Source organism: Bison bison, unplaced genomic scaffold, assembly GCF_000754665.1.
Source record: "Bison bison bison isolate TAMUID 2011002044 unplaced genomic scaffold, Bison_UMD1.0 scf7180017864370, whole genome shotgun sequence".
NCBI lineage: Eukaryota > Metazoa > Chordata > Mammalia > Artiodactyla > Bovidae > Bison > Bison bison.
Window position 1 is genome coordinate 4,375,493 of NW_011494942.1, and position 21,058 is coordinate 4,396,550.

A 21,058-nucleotide genomic window follows, 5' to 3' on the forward strand; every position below is an offset into this window, starting at 1 on the left:
CACCCCCTACAGTGGAAGCATGGAGTCTTAACCACTGGATCACTAGGGAAGTCCCTGTAATTTTCTTAAAATTAGTCAAATAAAAAGAACCTAAAACTGAATCAAAGCAAACGTTAAGTGAGCATCAAGTTTAAAAATTCCTCTGGTTCTATTAATCATTCTATCTCCTTTCACAAGTACAATTTGTACTAGAATTTTTATAGCATAATTAATATCAGTGAAATTAATCACATGATAATGGTTTTAAAAGATACAGATTGATTAGCAAATACACATGCATAGCCCTAAGAGCATTTTTGAGTTTTTGTAGGACATGTCTAATTTTATCGAAATATTTCCCCTTGGATCTGTTTTTGTCTTTTATGCATATATTCATATGCTTTAAAAGATATATATATACACACATATATATATTTCACATACTTAAAAGGGATACTGTAGAAGGTTCAGTTTTAATTGGCAAAAATGATTTTGTTTGAACTTAATGCCAAACCAGTTTTTAAAAAGATTATGATACTATACTATGAAAAAGTTCTGAATTTCTAAATATAATGTATATCCTTATATAATCAATAAAGTCTGTATAATATGCTTCTCAAACTGAATTAATTACTTAAGTAACCCCCTGTCACTTAACTTTTCTAGTGTTGCAGAGGTACCTCAAACAACGGTATTCAAACTCAGAACTTTCTTGCTAAAGATGTGTTTGAAAAATGATAAAAAGTATTGCCATGAAACATTATTTCATGTAGAACTTGAGTTATTCAGAGTATTCATGAAGTTAATTTTTCTTATTAGTAGGATTTTGATATGGAGAACAAAATAGTAAACGTCTTCAGTTCTAGATAAATAAATATAATTTATTTTAAAAAATAAATTATATTCTAGAATCCCATGGTGGTCCAGTGGTTATGACTCAGCAGTTTCACTGCCATGACTCAGTTTCAGCCCCTGGTTGGGAAACTAAGATCCCTCAAGCCTTGTGGTGTGGCCAAATTAAAAAAAATTTTTAATAAATAAATTCATCTTTTCTTAAATCATCAGTAATTATAATCAGTACTAGGAAATGGGCCATGCTTAAAAGTTAATTTTTTAGTGAATCTAGTGTACTCCAGTTTAAAAAAAAAAGTTAATTGTTTAAAGAACCATCTTGTTTTCTTATGCTTTGCTTTTCTTCTGACAGGCAAAAAAATGCATATTGCAAGATTGATTATTTTAAGATTTTATTAGTTGATATCCAGTTATTTTTATTGAATAAGTTGATAAAAGATTTAGATAAATCTTCATTGGTACCAAAAATACAGGTGCAACAAAATAAATCTAATTTGTCTGTAATATTACTTCTATAGTTTTCAGGAAATAGCATTCTAAAATTATAAGTACACTATATACATCTTTCCTTTTTATAATTTGCCAACTCATATGAAAATGCAGTGAGATTCCCTAAATAAAAATGTTATACCATTATCCAAAATATTTGTTATAAATTACTGAGTTTTCATTTTTTAAATACTTGGCTTTTTCTCTTTTGACTTGGGATATAAGGTGCAAATCACATTTTAATCTAGATATAGCACTATTTATGCCCAAATTATACATACCATGGTTTAGTAAAGCTGTTTGGCGTTTAACTTTAAATATTAAATAAGCAAAGTCTTGTAGACATTTAGCAGCTAAAGGCTTTTCATCTTTTATTTTTGTAAATGAGAAATACTGATTTTGGGGTTTCTGACTTTTTTTTGTCTTAGATGTAGGCATTTTAAAACTTATTTTCCATTACTTTCTTTAGATAGAAGTGTAAACTCTTCTTGGATCTAGGTGCTTTTATTGAGAATGACAATCGACATTTTTCAGGACATATTCAGTGGCATTTATTTTAAAATGGTGCATAAATATTCTGACTTTTGTCATTCAATTCATTTTTCATGTGATGTTCTTTTCTATGAAAGTTCTATGGTTTAATAATCACTGTGCATACCCCTTAAGTAGTCACAGAATCATTTGCATGAGGTACGTGAAAGCAATGTCTTGAAGTGAAACATGGAAACCAGGATTGATTATTGTATGTTTGGAATGCTTATTACCTTTTTTAATCTTCTGATTTCTACATTCCTAGATCCATTTAAAGTTATCTATTGTTTAAATAGTGCCTTCTTGAGATACACCTGTCAAACAGGTTTTTACAGAGAAGGCATATATAGTTGTAACTTTTATATTCTTATGCCTTTGTAGTGAAATTTAATTTTCCAATCTAGAATGTAGTTGAGATACATTATTCCTGTCCCCATTTTGAGAAAAAGTATACCATTTCGTGAACATGCATTGAGCCCCGATTACATTTTCCTGCTATGTTTTTCTTACACTGTCTAGCAGTCAGTATAAAGAGAAAAGACAAGAGAAATACTAGTGTTGCCTGCAGAGGTGCTGCGATATACTGCATGCTATAGCTGACTCGGACGGCTTATTGAAATCTTGGTTAGCACAGTCAGAAATAAGGATTGGCTTGACCAAAAGATATTTGGAAGAAGCTGAAAATAGGATGTTTAAATACAATGAATAGTAATTCATTACAATAGAATAAAACAAATGGTGTCAGTGAACACATCCGTACTTTTTATGAAATTTGGCCGTCCATACTTATAATGTAGACTTTCAGTTTTAAGAGATTCTGAGTGCTTTTCCTCTTTTCGATTAAACCCATCCTTTTCCTCCATTCTTTTAGTTCTTAAGACAGAGGAACAAGATAAGTCTATACTGTGTATGTGTGTTTATATATTACGTATATGTATACAATGTGTTCTAGGTTTTGTTAATAAAATTGTACAAAGATGTGTTGGCATCTGAATGTACACATACACAGTTGTGTGGTTATGTGTATACCGTTGAAAGCACGGTTTTGACTGCTGAAATAATGCCTGATTCGAGATTTGATTCAATACAGCTGCTCTGATTGTATTTGTCAGTTTTTTTCATTAAAATAATGTGTGTCTCGCAAATGGAAAACATGAGGTTCTGCATAATTTCATTTGATCAGCTTCTTATTTTGTCTGACAAGCTGAAGTTAACATCATTCTTACGTATCTTGCATATTGATTGTATTGATGTTCAATAATTTTCTATTTTTGTAATGATCTGTGTTTGAACTAAACTTTTTAAAAGTATAGAATCATTAAAAAACCCATTTCTGTTATTGTTCTTTAAATTAAAATATTAACTATAGACTAAGTAAATGTATATTTTTTATCATTTTTAAAGTTGTTGTGTGACATTTTCTCTTATAGCTGTCACAGGATGAAAGCAGAGGCACATTATACAAATATAGACCTGAAGAAGTAGATATTGATGTAAGTATTAGCATGAATATATAATCAACGCTCTGCCAAAACACTGGAAATAGCGTGACAAAAAAGATTTCCTCTTCCTGTTCTGCCCTCCAAAATGACATCAAATAAACAACATTTTCTTCTTTTGCACTTAGATTCAATTAAATCCTCACTCCCTGATTTGTCCTCTTCCCACCCCACCCCCATAGTTAGCAGTTGAACAAATTTAGAATCATTTAAATGAAAATAAAGAGTATTTCTGATATAAAATTATGAAGGATTAGAGACAAAGTAAAACTTTGTCATCTGGAGAAAGTGTCAACCTCTAGAAATTCTGTCACTGCATCCTTTTGTTATTGCTGTTAATCGTGTTTTACATCACTAACGTCCTTATTTATATCTCATTCTTCCCTCATTTCTGCTGGTTTTATTCCACTGAGCTGGACCTCCTTCTCATTTCAATGTATCCCATCTGATGTGGCTTGAGTTGTGTTGTCTAACAAAGATAAGGTGGTTACTTTAATAGATAAATGACAAAGAAAGAATCTCAAATTTCTTGGTTTCTTGTGTCATTATGCAGTAACACTTGGGATATATTTACTGTTTGTCCAGGGTTTTTATTTTCAGATATGTGATGAACTGGTTTATTGAAGGAGCGAAGTCTTATTAAAGTGTTCTCTCATGTTTTATAATTAAAAAATTGAGGTATTATCAAGAATTTAAAACATTAAAATTGTTGAAAGTCATTTTTCTCCATTAGCAATGTTTTTACTTGTATTATTATAGTTAGAAGCGATTTTTTCTGAAGAACATAAAAGCATAATTTTAAAAATATAAAAAGAGAATCCAGTCTGTGTGTTAATTAAGGATTGCAAAAGTTACTTAAACTCTCCAGAAGTTTGTAGAGAAAATATCTTAACCACATTAAAATGATTTGCTGAAGTCATAGGAGACTGCCTGGTTACTAAGAGTATTTTGAATTGTGTAAGTTAAATAGTATGGTAAAAAATGCTTTTTCACTTTATATGCATTTTTTAAAGCGTCCTATCTCTGTATTCTATATTTTAATTTTAATTTTATTGATTGAAATGAAGATTGACCTGATAAGCTATTCCTTGGCTGTTTTAAATGTGAGGGGTTTTTTGGTTATGCCTAAATCCAATTACAGGAAAAATTAAAAACTGCTAACAAAAGACATCTTCTCTGTAACGCAGGCCAAGCTAAGCCGACTGTGTGAGCAAGATAAAGTGGTACACGCTCTGGAGGAGAAACTTCAGCAGCTCCACAAGGAGAAAGTAGGACGATTATGTTTATTATTTACAACTGATGTTACTTTACATGATGATTATCAGGACACTGATAACTGAAGTAGAAAAGAATTAATTCGATGATGCAGAACATTAAGTGTAATCATTTTTTTATTATAATAGTACACGCTTGAGCAAGCTTTGCTGTCAGCCAGCCAAGAGATAGAAATGAATGCAGATAACCCAGCAGCCATTCAGACCGTGGTGCTTCAGAGGGACGATTTACAAAACGGACTGCTCAGCACATGTCGTGAACTCTCTCGAGCCACTGCAGTAAGTAGCAGAGTTTCCTTCCTGGTAAACACCAGAATGGTATGCAGTTCTTTTTTTTTTTTTTTTTTCTATTTAATTTATATCATTTTAATTGGGCTTTCTGTAGAATTTTTCTTTATTATTACAAAATTTTAATTTGTTGCTCTTAATTAAGACTAACAAAAATAAAGGGTGGTCTTTGTTTTTTTAATTAGTGGACCTTGTGTTCTTTGTGAAATAGTTTTACAGGGAATGTCAACACACCTGTTTATATATTATGAAGATGAAAAGTTCTTTATAATGTTAAAAGTTGCTGCTGTTAGGAAAATAAATGTCATGTTAGAATAATTTTTGGAAGGTGATAATTGGATTCATTGAACCAGCCGTTTCAATTAAAGGCTCCCGAGAAATGCTTTTAAGAAGCCGCCAGCATTACCATTTTACAGCTGCAGTGTGATCTAAAGTTAGATGATAGTTTTGAGTAAGAAATATAATTAGCAGAACCTTTAACCCATAGTCCAGTTACTTTATAATAAACAGTCTCCTGGGATTACCAAATCTAAAAGTCTTACTTAAGAGTTTATAAATTGAGTGTTTTATGAGTTTAAAGAGTCTGCTTTAGATCCTATGACGTACTCATTTCTAAACATAGTAAGAGCACCTGCCCAGGCAGCCCTTTGAAAGGGAAAAAAGCCATCTGTTACAGAGAACTGCAAACACACCCCTGTGTGTACCTTCCGTGGGCTGTTTAGGGAGCAGCTACCTTTGAAGAAAGTCCTCAGACAGTATAACGTAACTAAGAGAGGTCTTTCCCAGCTGGGAAGCTACCAGACTCTCAACATGGCATCCATTCTAAACACTAAATTCACTTTCCAAACACAAACTACTTTTAAAGGAATATACCATGGTTTTATATAAATCATAACTTGGTTTTTGTGACTCTTAAGTACTTTATATTTAATATACCTATTCTTCCTGCCTGTCAGTGCAGGAGATACAGGTTTGATCCCTGGGTTGGGAAGATTCCCTCCCTGGAGTAGGAAATGGCAACTCACTCCAGTATTCTTGCCTGGAGAATCCCATGGAGAGAGGAGCCTGGTGGGCTAAGGTTCATAGAGTCACACAGAGTCAGACACAACTGAAGCATCTGAGCATTCTTTAAAACAAACAAACAAGAATGCTGTTACTTCCATTATCTTATCTGAGTTTCTTAATTATACACTGGCATATATAGATATTTTAAGAATTTAATATCCTTGCAGTTGTGATCTCCTTGAAATCAGAACCATATCTTATTCACCTTTGTAACTCTAGCATTCAGCAAGATAGTATGTGCATTAAAAATGTGATAAATCAGGGACTTACTGATGGTCCAGAGCAATGCAGGGGATGTGGGTTCAAACCCTGATCAAGGAACTATGACCCCACATTCCGCGGGGCAAGTGCGCCTGCACCACAACGTAAGATCCTGCATGACACAACTAGGACCCACTGCAGCCAAATTAAAAAACTGTGATGAAGGAACTGAATGACTTACCCAGCGTTATAAAGCCAATCGAATGCAATGCCTCCTAGAGGTCAACTCCAGGTCTTCTATCCATAGCCCTGAAGCCTTAGATCTACATAGCTTTTTCTAATATCATCATAAATGTTATCAACAAGGAAGTAGTCATTTAGTGCATCAGTGACGGGTAGGATTTGGAAGAAAGGTGAAGTGAAGGGCAGCCCATACAGGACAAAACGCTCTGAACCAGACCCGACAGATGAGAATGTGAAGGGCATATTTGGAGAAGCAAGAAATAGAACTGAGTAGCTGGCTGGAGTCCAGGGTGGGAAATACGAGATAAGGAAGGGAAAGAGGGGTTAAGCTGTCAGTGCCAAGTTAATGAAAAGCTTGGAATTTGTATGACAATCTGAGTCAAATCAAAATTAAGTTGGAAACTATTTCACAATTTCGTGTCTGTTATAAAAAGTTTTAGAGATGTGTAGTGTTTAATTGAACTATTATTTCTTCCCTTATCAAATAGGTTTCGTAACTTAAATCTCATCTGTAGGCTCTCTCCCAAGATACCTCCAGTCCTGATGGAAGTTTATCAGATACGTTCAAAGAAATAATCATTTTTGAGTATCTCACTTTCTGGTTGTTATCACATATGATCACTTTCCAGGGATTTTTTTTTTCCTTTGTCTTCAGCATTATTCACTGGTCATTTACAGACCCTCAATATGTTCTTCTAAGGTCTTAAAATGCATAGACTACAAACTATGTTATCTGTGCCTTTAAGTAAACATATTCATATTTGTAGCTTAGGGCTACAAATGGTTGGAACTCACTGGATGTTGACCATACTTGAATTATATATCTGCCAACAGAATCCCAAAGGATTCCTCTGGTTCTTTAACAGTTGCTTTTGGGGCATTGGTTCCAATCCAGGTCCTGAGATATAAAATATATAAGGTATGATGTTAGGCTTCCATAGAGCAAAGCTTTGATCATCTCACCTGGTTGGCTACTGAGGTATTAAAACCAAGATTTAATACATGATAAACATGTAAAGCAGTGTTGCCTATGTGTTTAATTCTTGATGCAGCATCTCTTCTCTCTAAATCCTATCTAACACACACACACACACACACTCACGCGTGAGTGTGCTTTAAAGCACATGATGTCTTTATGTGATCTCCTGGCCTCTGCTTCTTTTTTTCTTTGTTTTTAATTTTTTTTATTTTTTTTACTTTATTCTACTCCTTTTTGACCTAAGCCTAATTAGTGGGAAGGATTATTGTAATGGTCAGTTATCCCTTGAAAATTGTCAGCATGTTGCTGTCTTAGTTTGGGTTTTTTCTGAAAGCAGAGCCTGGGATGAGGACCTGGGAGCTGTTTCCAGGAAATGAAAGTGATGGAGGGAGAGAATGAGACGGGGCGGGGTGAGGGGAGTGGTGGGTAGAAGAGCCAGTGGAGGTTCACTGCTGAGTTGGTCACCACTGTGGAGTAGTAGGGACCCTCTGAGGAAAGGAGCTAAATATTTCTAGATTTCCCACTGAGAGGTGGGGAGGCTGGGCTGTCTCTCACTCCTTGGTCACAGTCGCCCCAGGGTCCTTAATTCACCGGCATGTCCAAAGCGCCCTAGTTAATTGACCATGAACACTGGCACACGTGGAGTTGGCCACAGTGCCTTGAAATCAGGTGGACAGAGGGCTAAGCATCTGCTCCAGTCACCTTGCTCAGGAAGTTTACATTTAGGCTTTATCTCTGATTGTAAGAGAAATATTCTCATGCTTTATTCATTCAGCAGTGTTGCTTTTATTCTTTCTGACAACTCAAGGAGCCAGATAAAGCAGATGCTCTTCACATACCTTAGATGAGAATTTAGGGTTCATCCAATAATGGTAGCAAAATATATTTGTATTTCTGTGTTATGTACATATATTATCCGGTTTGATCCTTTAGCAGATACTGTGCAAAATAGATGTAGTAATTATCTCCATGTTATTTTCATTCTCATTACCTCCACTGCACAGATGAAGAAGCAGCTCAGGTTCATAGAGGTTAAACGACTTCCAAAGTGACATAACCAATTAAAAACAGATCAACACCTAAACCCAGGACTTTTAAGATTTTTTTTTTTCAATGTGGACCATTTTTAAAGTATTTATTGAATTCGTTACATTACTTCTTCTGTTTTATGTTTGGATTTTTTTGCCTTGAGGCATGTGGTATCTTAGCTTCCCGACCAGGGATTGAATCCACATCCCCTACAGTGGAAGGTGAAGTCTGAACCACTGGGCCACCAGGGAAGTCCCTAGGATTTTTTTATTCTAGGACTTCTGTATTTTCTATTCCACTGTACTCATAGTAGTTACAGAATTTGTATTTTCTGAAACATGAAATCAAATCTAGATTCTCTTACTCAAACATCTATAGTCGGAATTCCATGGTTCAATCCTGGGTTTTGGCACCAAAGAAATACATGAACAAGTAAATAAAAATAAAGTTGGAATTTAAAGAAAACAACTATAAAGCACCCCAGTCGTCCTGAATCATGCTAGTAGATGGCTTATGCACTTAGCCATGGCAGAATAGTACCAATATATGAATAGTAGTAAACATTGTGAATATTTCTGGAGCAGTTTATTGGGTGCCAGATTCCATTATAAGTGTTTTCACACATAGTTAAGTCATTTAAGAACCCTTTCGCAGGGGTACTATTACTACTGTGTTAAAAATAGAAAAATGAAACAGAGAGATTGCCCAGAGTTACAGTGAATGAGCATTTTGTATAGACTTCCAGTAACTTTAAATTTATGTTCTAGACCAGATTCTGCATGGGAGGGACTTAAGTCATTGGAGACTTTAGACTAGAATGGATAAAGTTTAACGGGCTGGGGAAGAGGACAGATAAACCACCTTGAAGAGAAGCCTGCACTTGAAATATCTTCATCTTTCCATTCTCCGTATCACACAGAGCTACTGAGAATTATAGTTATAGCAAAATGTGATTTTTTTTTAACAGATCTATTGACATACATGGATTGTCATGAAGTACACTTTGAAAGATTTCATGATGTCTTTTAAATACACTGGTTGTTTCATGATTGTAATACAATATCCTAGAAACAGAGGCAGCCAGGGGTGATAAACCTCCTGAAATGCTGCAGTGGAAAGTACCCAGCAACATTCGTGAGGTTGGGGGAATCAAAAATCAAGTCTGAATCTCAGCAAACCTCAGCATCTAACTACGAGTTTATAGGAAACATAGAAAACACAAGCACAAGCTAAACAATACCACAGGAATTCAGTTAACAGACTCTGCTGCTGCTGCTAAGTCGCTTCAGTCATGTCCGACTCTGTGCGACCCCAGAGACGGCAGCCCGCCAGGCTCCGCTGTCCCTGGGATTCTCCAGGCAAGAACACTGGAGTGGGTTGCCATTTCCTTCTCCAATGCATGAAAGTAAAAAGTGAAAGGGAAGTCGCTCAGTCATGTCCGACTCTTAGCAACCCCATGGACTGCAGCCCACCAGACTTCTCCATCCATGGGATTCTCCAGGCAAGAGTACTGGAGTGGGGTGCCATTGCCTAGCATTGGAGAAATTCTACAGAACAAGTAACCCATTCTCTTCAACAAATAAGTAGCAAAGGAATAGACAGGGAAATTGTTACAGTTTAAAATATTTTTTAGGACTTCCCTAGTGGTCCAGTGGTTAAGAATATGTCTGCCAATGCAGGGGACACAGGTTCAATCCCTGGTCTGGGAAGATTCCACAACTACTGAGCCTTTGCTCTAAAGCCTGTGCTCTGCAGCAAGAGAAACCACCACAGTGAGAAGCCCGAGCACCACAACTATAGAGTAGCCCCTGCTGGCCGCAACTAGAGAAAGCCCACACAGCCATAAAGACCCAGCACAGCTAAAAATAAATAAAATGATTTTAAAAATATATTTTAAAAGAAATACATGTGTGTGCTCAATTGCTCAGTTGTGTCTGACTCTTTGAGAACCCGTGGACTGTATGTAGCCCTTCAGGCTCCTCTGTCCATGGGATTTTCCAGGCAAGAATACTGGAGTGGGTAGCCATTCCCTTCTCCAGGGGATTTTCCCAACCCAGGGCTTGAACCCAGGTCTCCCGCATTGTAAGAGGATTCTCTACCATCTGAGCCAACAGGGAAGCATATTAGTTATTAAAATTCATTAGAATTTATCTGTTTATCTTTTTCATTTTTGTTCCTTTTCTGAAGTGGTTATAAATGAAACAATATAATCTCTGGTACTTGCTTTGAAATGATCCCATGGGGATGGAAAATGGATTCTATAGATGAAACCAGATTGATCATGTATTGATAACTTTTGCATTTGGGTGCTTGTTGGCTACATTTGTTTATATTTGGAAATTTCCGTTGTATATATCTAAGGAGGATTAAAAAAATAATCCACAAAACTGCTAACAAAGGGGGAGCATATTAGATCTTTTTATCTTTTCTTGTGTTCTATTCTACTTTTATTATTAGAAAAATTCATTATGTCTTCAATTTGTACAATAAAAAGCAACCATTTTCTTTGAGATGGAATATTATTTTATTTCAAAGAGAAGATTAGAGGAGAAACTAAATATATGAGTTCAAGATTGTAACTAGCCAGTAAGTTAAAGATTATAAGTAGCCAAAAAAGTAAAATGACTATAATTGTTATCATAAACTAGATATTTAAAATTAAGGTAGCTCCATAATCATACCTGATTTAGTTGAGCCTCACTTTATATAGTTTGAATTTGTCCCTTGTAACATCTTTTTAAGCTTAAAAAAGCCAATATACTAGTTATTATTAGATAGTATAATAAGATATGTTATGTGTTTAGTAAGTAGTGATTTTTATCTCTGATGCAGTTATATACTAAGGTAAGTATAAAATCATTTAAAATGTTATTTTTTAAAAAATTATTCAAATTCTAAACACATTGTTAATATCTATGCCAAGAAATCCCTACATCCTGAAGGTAAAACTGAAATTACATTAACTTTATTTTGATTGATCTCAAATATCAGCTAGTTCTGATACCCAGTTCACAGAATTGTTATCATTGGGTTGTAATGGTCAAAATCAATATTTTGTGTGCCTAATCACCGAAACATAATGGTAAATTTAAATTGTTATTTGCTGTTTAGTCGCTGAGTCAGGTCCTACTCTTTTGCAACCCCATGGACTGTAGCCTGTCAGGCCCGTCTGTCCATGGCTTTTTCCAGGCAAGAACACTGGAGTGGGTTGCCATTTCCTTCTACAGAAGATCTTCCTGACCCAGGGATTGAACCCACAACTCCTGCGTTGCAGGTGGATTGCTGAGCTACCAGGGAAGCCAGATTTAAGTACTGCAGTATTTTAATTTTCCAAGGTGTAGTTGTGGACCTTAATCTGTAATATTTAAACATGAAGAGTTATTGGAGCTTAAGAAGCTAATTTTGTTGTTGTTCAGTTGCTATGTCCAACCTTTTGCAACCGCATGAACTGAAGCATGCCAGGCTTCCCTGTCCTTCACTGTCTCCCTTTCCTCAAACTCATGTCCTTTGGGTCAGTGATACCATCCAAGCATCTCATCCTCTATCGCCCCCTTCTCCTCTTGCCCTCAGTCTTTCCCAGCATAATGAGTCGGCTGTTTGCATCAGGTGGCCAGTGTCTTAGAGCTTCAGCATCAGTCCTTCCAGTAAATATTCAGAGTTGATTTCCTTTAGGATTGACTTGTTTGATCTCCTTGCTGTCCAAAGGACACTATGGAAAGACAAAAAGAAGCTAATAATTACAATTTCTGTATTACTCCCTCATCTCTATTTTGAAGCAAAATCTACTGCCAATTTCTTATGCTTTTTTTAATAAAAAGTAGAATAGTGGATTAACATTTCTTAGATTAGAACTCAGGAACACTGCTTGAGAGGCAAACCAGAAGCAGACCAGTCTATTAGCTCTAAGCATAATGTAATAAATAACATTTACATTCATGTGTATCATACTGTGTAACTATTCCCATGGGTAGATTCTGTTATAAATTGCCATTGGTTCTGGACAAGGAAAGGAAAGTTCTTATTATATTAAAAACTTGGAAATGAATCATCAGTCTTAATCCCTTCTTAATAAAGCCCACAATATGTTGCTGCTGTGGCTCTGTAGTTACATATTAAAATTCTCTTTCATCTCTTTTTGGTAGTCTGGGTTTCACTGCCTCTGAATGTTGCAGACCTACTTAAAGTTTGGGTTTTTTCCCCCTACAGTAGCCAAATCTTATCTCAGTATAGACTGTAAAGAAGTAACCACTATTAAAATTTACTTGTTCCATGCTGTAAACTTAGACGGAGTCAAATTTTAAAAAAGTTTTCTGCCATCCTTGTAGCAAGTCCATATAGGCACATGCAATTTCTTTTTAAACCTTTGTTAGAGTAGAACATTTTCTCAGAAAAGTACACAAATTAACCACACAGACGTGGCCAACATCCTTATTGAGGCATTGCATTTTAATGGGATGCTTTCTTCTCCATGACTGCCTCCTCCCCCCAAAAAGTGACTACCTGACTTTTAAACTGTATATTAAGTTTGCCTGTCTTGGACTTTGTTAAAGTATAACCATATAGGATATACTATTTGGCTTCTCTTAACATTATGAGGTTCATCCATGTGGTTCTAAATCACAGGATTTATCTCATCCTCTTAACTATATGGCTTGAAAAGTCCAGGTCTTTATTGAAAGCACTGCTGTGTTTCCTGACTTGTGCCTGTGATTTTAAGATAATTGTATATGTGCAACTCATCACCCCTTTTAATTGCCTTAGTGTACCTAGATATTATCTTCTTGACAAAAAATGCTAATGTCACATTTAAAGATTTTAACCTTGTACTCGGATAAGCCACTAAACTCTTTAATGAAATGCTTGGCCAGGTGTTGGGAGGACTGGTATGGGGCCAGTGCTTTCCTGTTGCTGGCTGCTTCCTATAGACTTGTGTTATTACTCACACGTAATCATGCTGGAGGAGCCCAGAGGGAAAGGCAGAAACAGGTACAGCAGGATAACGGCACTGGTACAGTGGAATGGCAGGACTCTCCAGGTTAGGGAAATTCAAACTATATTGTGTTTCCTCACCCCTAGAATATTAGTAAAGTAGGCTGCCTGTAGATCTGTTTTTTATGTGAAGGACAAGAATTCCCCACCATTCTAAAATATTCTCAGATTTAGTTGCCTCTGTAGCAGTTTGGGGCTTCCAAGGTGGCCCAGTGGTAAAGAATCTGCCTGCCAATGCAGGAGACACAGGAGATGTAAATTCAGTCACTGAGTCAGGAAGATCCCCTGAAGGAGGAAATGGCAACCCACCCCAGTATTCTTGCCTGGAGAATCCCATAAACAGAGGAGCCTGGTGGATTACAGTTCACAGGGTTGCAGAGAGTCAGACACAACTGAGCATCTGAGCACACACACAGCAGCTTTGGTCTCCCTCTGAACTTTTCTACAAAAGAGGTTCTGTGTCGGCCTGGCAATGCCATCTCCTTACATTATTGGACTGCCACTGAGTCTGTGCAGTTCAGTCTCTGAGTCGTGTCCGACTCTTTGAGAACCCATGGTCTCCAGCACGCCAGGCCTCCCTGTCCATCACCAACTCCCAGAGTTTACTCAAACGTGTCCATTGAGTCAGTGATGCCATCTAACCATCTCATCCTCTGTCATCCCCTTCTCCTCATGTATTCAATTTTTCCCAACATCAGGGTCTCTTCCAGTGAGTCAACTCTTCGCATCAGGTGGCCAAAGTATTGGACTTTCAGCTTCAACATCAGTGCTTCCAATGAACAGCCAGGACTGATCTCCTTTAGGATGGACTGGTTGGATCTCCTTGCAGTCCAAGGGGCTCTCAAGAGTCTTCTGCAACACCACAGTTCAAAAGCATCAATTCTTCAGCACTCAGCTTTCTTTATACTCTAACTCTCACATCCATACATGACTACTGGAAAAGCCATAGTGTCGACTAGACGGACCTTTGTTGACAAAGTAATGTCTCTGCTTTTTAATATGCTGTCTAGGTTGGTCATAACTTTCCTTCCAAGGAGTAAGCATCTTTCTTTTTTTTTTTTTTTAGGAGTAAGTGTCTTTTAATTTCATGGCTGCAGTCACCATCTGCAGTGATTTTGGAGCCCAAAACAATAAAGTCTGCCACTGTTTCCACTGTTTCTCCATCTATTTGCCATGATGTGATGAGACCAGATGCCATGATCTTTGTTTTCTGAATGTTGAGCTTTAAGCCAACTTTTTCACTCTCCTCTTTCACTTTCATCAAGAGGCTCTTTAGTTCTTCTTCACTTTCTGCCATAAGGGTGGTGTCATCTCCGTATCTTAGGTTATTGATATTTCTACCAGCAATCTTGATTCCAGCCTGTGCTTCATCCAGCCCAGCGTTTCTCATCATGTAATCAGCATAGAAGTTAAAGAAGCAAGGTGACAATATACAGCCTTGACATTCTCCTTTTCCAATTTGGAACCAGTCTGTTGTTCCATGTCCAATTCTAACTGTTGCTTCCTGACCTGCATACAGGTTTCTCAAGAGGCAGATCAGGTGGTCTGGTATTCCAGTCTCTTTCAGAATTTTCCACAGTTGTGATCCATGCAGTCAAAGGCTTTGGCATAGTCAATAAAGCAGAAATAAATGTTTTTCTGAAACTTTCTTGCTTTTTCGATGATCCATTGGATGTTGGCAATTTGATCTCTGGTTCCTCTGCCTTTTCTACAACCAGCATGAACATCTGGAAGTTCACGGTTCATGTATTGCTGAAGCCTGGCTTGGAGAATTTTGAGCATTACTTTGCTAGCATGTGAGATGAGTGCAATTGTGCAGTAGTTTAAGCATGCTTTGGTATTGCCTTTCTTTGGGAATGGAATGAAAACTGACTGTTGCCAGTCCTATGGCCACTGCTGAGTTTTCTAAATTTGCTGACATATTGAGTGCAGCACTTTCACAGCATCATCTTTTAGGATTTGAAATAGCTCAACTGGAATTCCATCACCTCCACTAGCTTTGTTCATATTATGGCATCCAGTTCCTTCATATCATGGCATCCGGTTCCATCACTTCATGGCAAATAGATGGAGAAACAGTGGAAACAGTGCCTGACTTTATCTTTTTAGGCTCCAAAATCACTGCAGATGGTGATTGCAGCCATGGAATAAAAAGACACGTACTCCGTGGAAGAAAAGTTATGACCAACCTAGACAGCATATTAAAAAGCAGAGACATTACTTTGTCAACAAAGGTCCGTCTAGTCAACACTACGGCTTTTCCGGTAGTCATGTATGGATGTGAGAGTTGGAGTATAAAGAAAGCTGAGCACTGAAGAATTGATGCTTTTGAACTGTGATGTTGGAGAAGACTCTTGAGAGTCCCTTGGACTGCAAGAAGATTCAACCAGTGCATCCTAAAGGAGATCAGTCCTGGCTGTTCATTGGAAGGACTGATGTTGAAGCTGAAACTCCAATGCTTCAGTCACCTGATGCCAAGAGTTTACTCATTGGAAGAGACCCTGATGCTGGGAAAGATTGAAGGCAGGAGGAGAAGGCGACAACAGAGGATGAGATGGTTGGATGGCATCACTGACTCAATAGACATGAGTTTGGGTGAACTCCAGGAGTTGGTGATGGACAGAGAGGCCTGGCGTGCTGTGGTTCATGGGGTCGCAAAGAGTTGGATATGACTGAACCATTGAACTGAATTGAACTGTACTTTCACAGCATCATCTTTTAGGATGATGAGTCTGTTACCCTCATTTTATCCTTCCTGACAATGTATTGTTGAGCACTTGTAGAATTATTCTGTATTAAATAGATTACATGTGGTTAAGGATTAAGTATGAAAGTTTTCTCTCTGGTTTGAGGTTTAGGGATAGTTTTCTTTTCCCCAAAGAAGAAAAGTATAGGTGGGAAGTACCTCTGTCAAGTCTCTACAAGCAGGATTCACTGTATTAGTTAGCTGAACTAGGTTCATTTGTTGTTGTTCAGTTCCTAAGTTGTGTCCAACTCTCTGTGACCTATGGACTGCAGCACACCAGGCATCTCTGTCCTTCACTATCTCCCAGAGTTTGCTCAAACTTATGGCCATCAAGTCGGTGATGCCATCCAACCATCTCATCCTCTGTTGACTCCTTCTCCTCCTGCCTTCAATCTTTCCCAGCATCTGGGTCTTTTCCAGTGAATTAGCTCTTCGCATCACGTAACTGAAATATAGCAGCTTCAGCTTCAGTCCTTCCAATGAATATTCATGGTTGATTTCCTTTAGGATTGGGGCTTCCCTGGTGGCTCAGAGGTTAAAATGTCTGCTTGCAATGCAGGAGACCCTGGTTCGATCCCTGGGTTGGGAAGATTCCCTGGAGAAGGAAATGGCAACCCACTCCAGTATTCTTTCCTGGAGAATCCCATGGATGAGGAACCTGGTGGGCTACAGTCCACGGAGTCACAAAGAGTTGGCCACGACTGAGCAACTTCACCTTTCCTTTAGGATTGACTGGTTTGATCTCCTTGCAGTCCAGGGGACTCTCAAGAGTCTTCTCCAGCACCACAGTTCAAAAAGTGTCAATTCTTTCGTGCTCAGCCTATTTTATGGTCCACTCTCACATCAATACGTGAGTACTGGAAAAGCCATCACATCGCTTTGACTATATGGACCTTTGTCAGCAAAGTGATGTCTTTGCTTTTCATTATGCTGTCTAGGTTTGTCATAGCTTCTCTTCCAAGGAGCAAGTATCTTTTAATTTTGTGGCTGCAGTCACCATTTGCAGTGATTTTGGAGCCCAAGAAAAGGAAATCATTACATGACTATATATTTATTCTAAGTAAAGTCATGTGAAGCTTCCACTGTTATTGAAAATCTGACATGCTAAAAATACAGGCTATTTAGTGTTTTTATTTCTGGACAAATGTTAATCATGACATATAAGAAAATATTTTACTTATGCCTCTTCTGCCTTTTAAGAAATCACTTACAAGAAAAAATTAATGTATTATCATGAATAAAATAACATATTTTCTCCAAATAAACCTCTTTAGATCCTACAATCAGCTGAATATTTTGATGTCATGAATGAATAATGTAAAGTATGTTTGTTTGGGTTATTTGGGGGTTATTTTTGTTTGGTTTTGATTTTTTTAAGTGAAATTTGAATACAGCAGCACAATAATAAATAATTCATTTGCTCAGCATTCTTCTTAAATTGAACTAAATGAGAGGAAAAAAGGGAAATGAGTTATAACATGTTGTACTTTGCCCATTATTGATTACAAGAGTGATAACACACCAGCACATTTTCTCCGTGAAAGTAATTAAAGCCCTTTGCTTTTAGGAACTGGAACGAGCGTGGAGAGAATATGATAAGTTAGAGTACGACGTAACTGTTACCAGGAACCAGATGCAAGAGCAGCTGGATCGCCTCGGTGAAGTTCAGGTACAGAATTATAATAAGTTTACTTTGTTCTAACTGGCTTTGACTGGTACCGTGCAATCCATCTTGTTGGATTCACTCAAAGCTTCAACATTTGTTGCATAATTAGCTACCTAACATCTGGATTTCAATGATACTTTCAATGATAGGAATCTTACTGTCTCACAAAGTAGCCCATCCCTCATTGTTTAAAAGTTCTTTATTCTGTAGAGCACATAGTGAGCCCCAGGCTGTTCTGTGCTCCTGGCTGTCACTTGACATTGAAGTGTCAAATTATTTTATCTATTCTATTTTAAATCCCTCTCTTCTATCAAACTGTTTTAGCCCATTATCTTGACTGCTATATTAATTAGAATAGGGGAAGATGTGGCAACTTTGGGCATAAAGAATCCAATTTTGTGGATAGGTAGATAGGGAGCCAAGGTCCAGGTGTTTGTTTTCTCATCTGTAAACTGAAAATAATAATAGCTGTCTTAAAATAATACCCTGGGGAATGGAGATTATATATGTTTGAAAAAAAATAAAAGTCACTTCATGCTGTGACCCTATGTAAATTTAATCATTTACATTGGAATCCCAGTGGACTCAACAATTCAGTATAATAAATAGATAGTAAGGTTGACATAGAAAGTCACCTGTCTTCTATGCATGCTATCCAAAATAGAATCACTAAACCACATGTAGTTTTTAGGCCCTTCAGTGTTGCTAGTGTAGTTGTTGGGCATTTGCAATATTGCTAGGAATTTTTAATTACCTAAATTTAAGTAGCCATGTGTGGTTGTGACTTCTGTTTTGTACACTGAAGTTACTAAATGGAATATTTAAAAAATGGTAAATATCTAAAATATAACCAAGGGATCAGCAAACTTATCTGTAAAAGGCCAGATATTAAAGACTTTAGATGTTGCAAGTATAAACACTCTGCCACAAAATCTTTGGTACTTGGGATTTTTAATAACCCCTTAAGAGTAAGAGAATAAAGTTAATTTTTAGGCCATAGGCCATAAAAAAGAAGCTGTGAACCAAAGCAGTTTGGAGTCCTGATTAATCTAATAAAAAAGTTCATCACGAAAATTTAGGAGAAGGAAATGGCAACCCACTCCAGTATTCTTGCCTGTAAAATTCCGTGGACAGAGGAGCCTGGCAAGCTATAGTCCATGGGATCGCAAAGAGCTGACCACGACTGAGCGACTGAGCACATGAATATTTCATTAGTATAGGACATGAGAGAAGACCTGAATAAATGGAGAGGTATTAATTGTTATACTGTGTTGTCGATGACCTGATTTAACATTATCACAATGAAAATTCTTCCCATAAGCATAATTCTATTCCAACCAAATTTCCAGAAAAGAAAATCACAAAATGGTTCTGTATTTTTAAGGTATAATAAAGACCACAAGTAGTTAGACATTTTGTAAAAAAATGAAAAACTAGGAGGCACATCTTATAAGAAGTAGCATTGCGCGTATAACCTTAGGCCAGTTACATATGCCTCAGTTTCCACTCAGTAAAATAAAAATAATACCAGTATCTAGCCCTGTTGGGTTATTATGATGGTTAAATGTGTTGATTTTTTTTAAGCACTTAGAATAGAACCAGGCAAATAAAACATACTATATATAAAACATATATAATTATTTGTTAAATACATGAGTAAACAATGAAAACAACATAGAAAACTTAGAAAATGACATACTAGGAAGAAGTCTCTTGAACCTCTAAAAATTCAACAAGTTACTTAACTAGATTTGCGGAAAACTTTTTCATTTTGGTTTGGAGAAACAGAAATGCATTAGCAAAATAGACAAAGAACGTGAAAAGTTTTAATTGATAGAAAACTTAATAACACAGTTTGCTAACAAGTGTTTGAAAAGTTGGTCAGTGTAACTAGGAACCAGAGAAGTGCAAAATAAAATAAAAATGAGGTTTTCATTAAACACCTTTCAGATACACAGAAATATGTATTCTTTTAAATTATTGCAAAAATAATACATATTCTGTATGTGCAGTTGTCTGATTTGTGTAGTTTATATTCCCTCTCACAAGTCTTTATTGGTATTCACATTTCAGGGCTAGCATAATCATGACAATTTTCGTACTTACCTGTTTCTTTTTAAGTTATAGTCCTAAAAATTATATTTATTGTTCTACTGTTTATCAGTGAGTCATAGAGTTTTGTTAGAATCTTACCAATATTATCTTATTTTGGCTTCAATTAGAGTATTTAGCCGAAGGTCATGAAATGGGGTATTAGAGGTAAAAAGAAGTAGATACAACTTTAGGTTAGAATAAAAATGGCAATAATAAAATGGCAAACTGAAAATTTGTCCTGAAAATTCTTTTTAACTCTATCAGTCAAAACTCTTCAAAATATATTTTGTAAATTGCCCTTTTGGCATTTCTCTATGTTCTAGAACTTAGGAAGCTAAAATACTTTCCTTTTTTTCCCCTAAAAATGCTTTGTTTAATTTGAGGTTGGTGAGTTTCTGTTCTCTTGTGTTTTTGTGTTGTTTTGTTGGTTTTGGTTTAGGGGAAGTTCCCCATTTTTAGTCCCATCTAGTCAGTATTCCTTCCCGATTGTAAATAATGCAACACAATGCTTATTGAAAAAATGTGAAATAGTGTACCATGTAGGTCTGAAATATTAAATTTTTCTCTTTCTTTGCTTTTTCTTTATCATTAACATTGCAAAACTGAGAAGGACACACAGATTATATTAAGTAGTCTCAAACGTAACCACTGTGGTTCTCATTTTTTAGATATGTAATTAGTGGAATTTATAACTGTATCTCATGATTTCTCTCCCTCTCGCCGCCCTCATGTGTGGTCTATCCATTTTTACGGATAGACCGAATCAGCAGGAATTCAGCGTGCACAAATTCAGAAAGAACTCTGGAGAATTCAGGATGTCATGGAAGGACTGAGTAAACACAAGCAGCAGAGAGGCACTTCGGAAACAGGTACATTGGTTTCGTCTTTTATTCTGCACTAATTGACTATATTATTATATCTAAGTGGAATGACATGCAGAATTGGATTTCCCTTGTTATTTTACTGGATTTTTGGCATTAGAAAACAGGTACTTTGTAATAATGAATTAGTACCCAAGTTTATATGTAATATATAGAAAGAAAAAGTTCTCCCAGCCACACTCAGAAAAAAATAAATCATTGTTTTGTATCTGTAATTATAAACACACACAATAATTTGGTTTGAGTAGTTTTT

General features: G+C 36.5%; 1 protein-coding gene across 4 annotated transcripts in view; it reads left to right on the plus strand.

Moving 5' to 3' along the window:
- Positions 1-21,058, plus strand: part of PLEKHA5 (pleckstrin homology domain containing, family A member 5) — a 260,819-nt gene that overhangs the window by 217,674 nt on the left and 22,087 nt on the right. For all 4 annotated transcript variants that reach the window (XM_010855923.1, XM_010855922.1, XM_010855920.1 and 1 more), the window contains 5 exons: positions 3,282-3,344; positions 4,538-4,618; positions 4,754-4,903; positions 17,732-17,833; positions 20,682-20,793. In XM_010855923.1, coding sequence (XP_010854225.1) covers positions 3,282-3,344; positions 4,538-4,618; positions 4,754-4,903; positions 17,732-17,833; positions 20,682-20,793 — 508 coding nt within the window. The remainder of the gene's footprint in view (positions 1-3,281; positions 3,345-4,537; positions 4,619-4,753; positions 4,904-17,731; positions 17,834-20,681; positions 20,794-21,058) is intronic.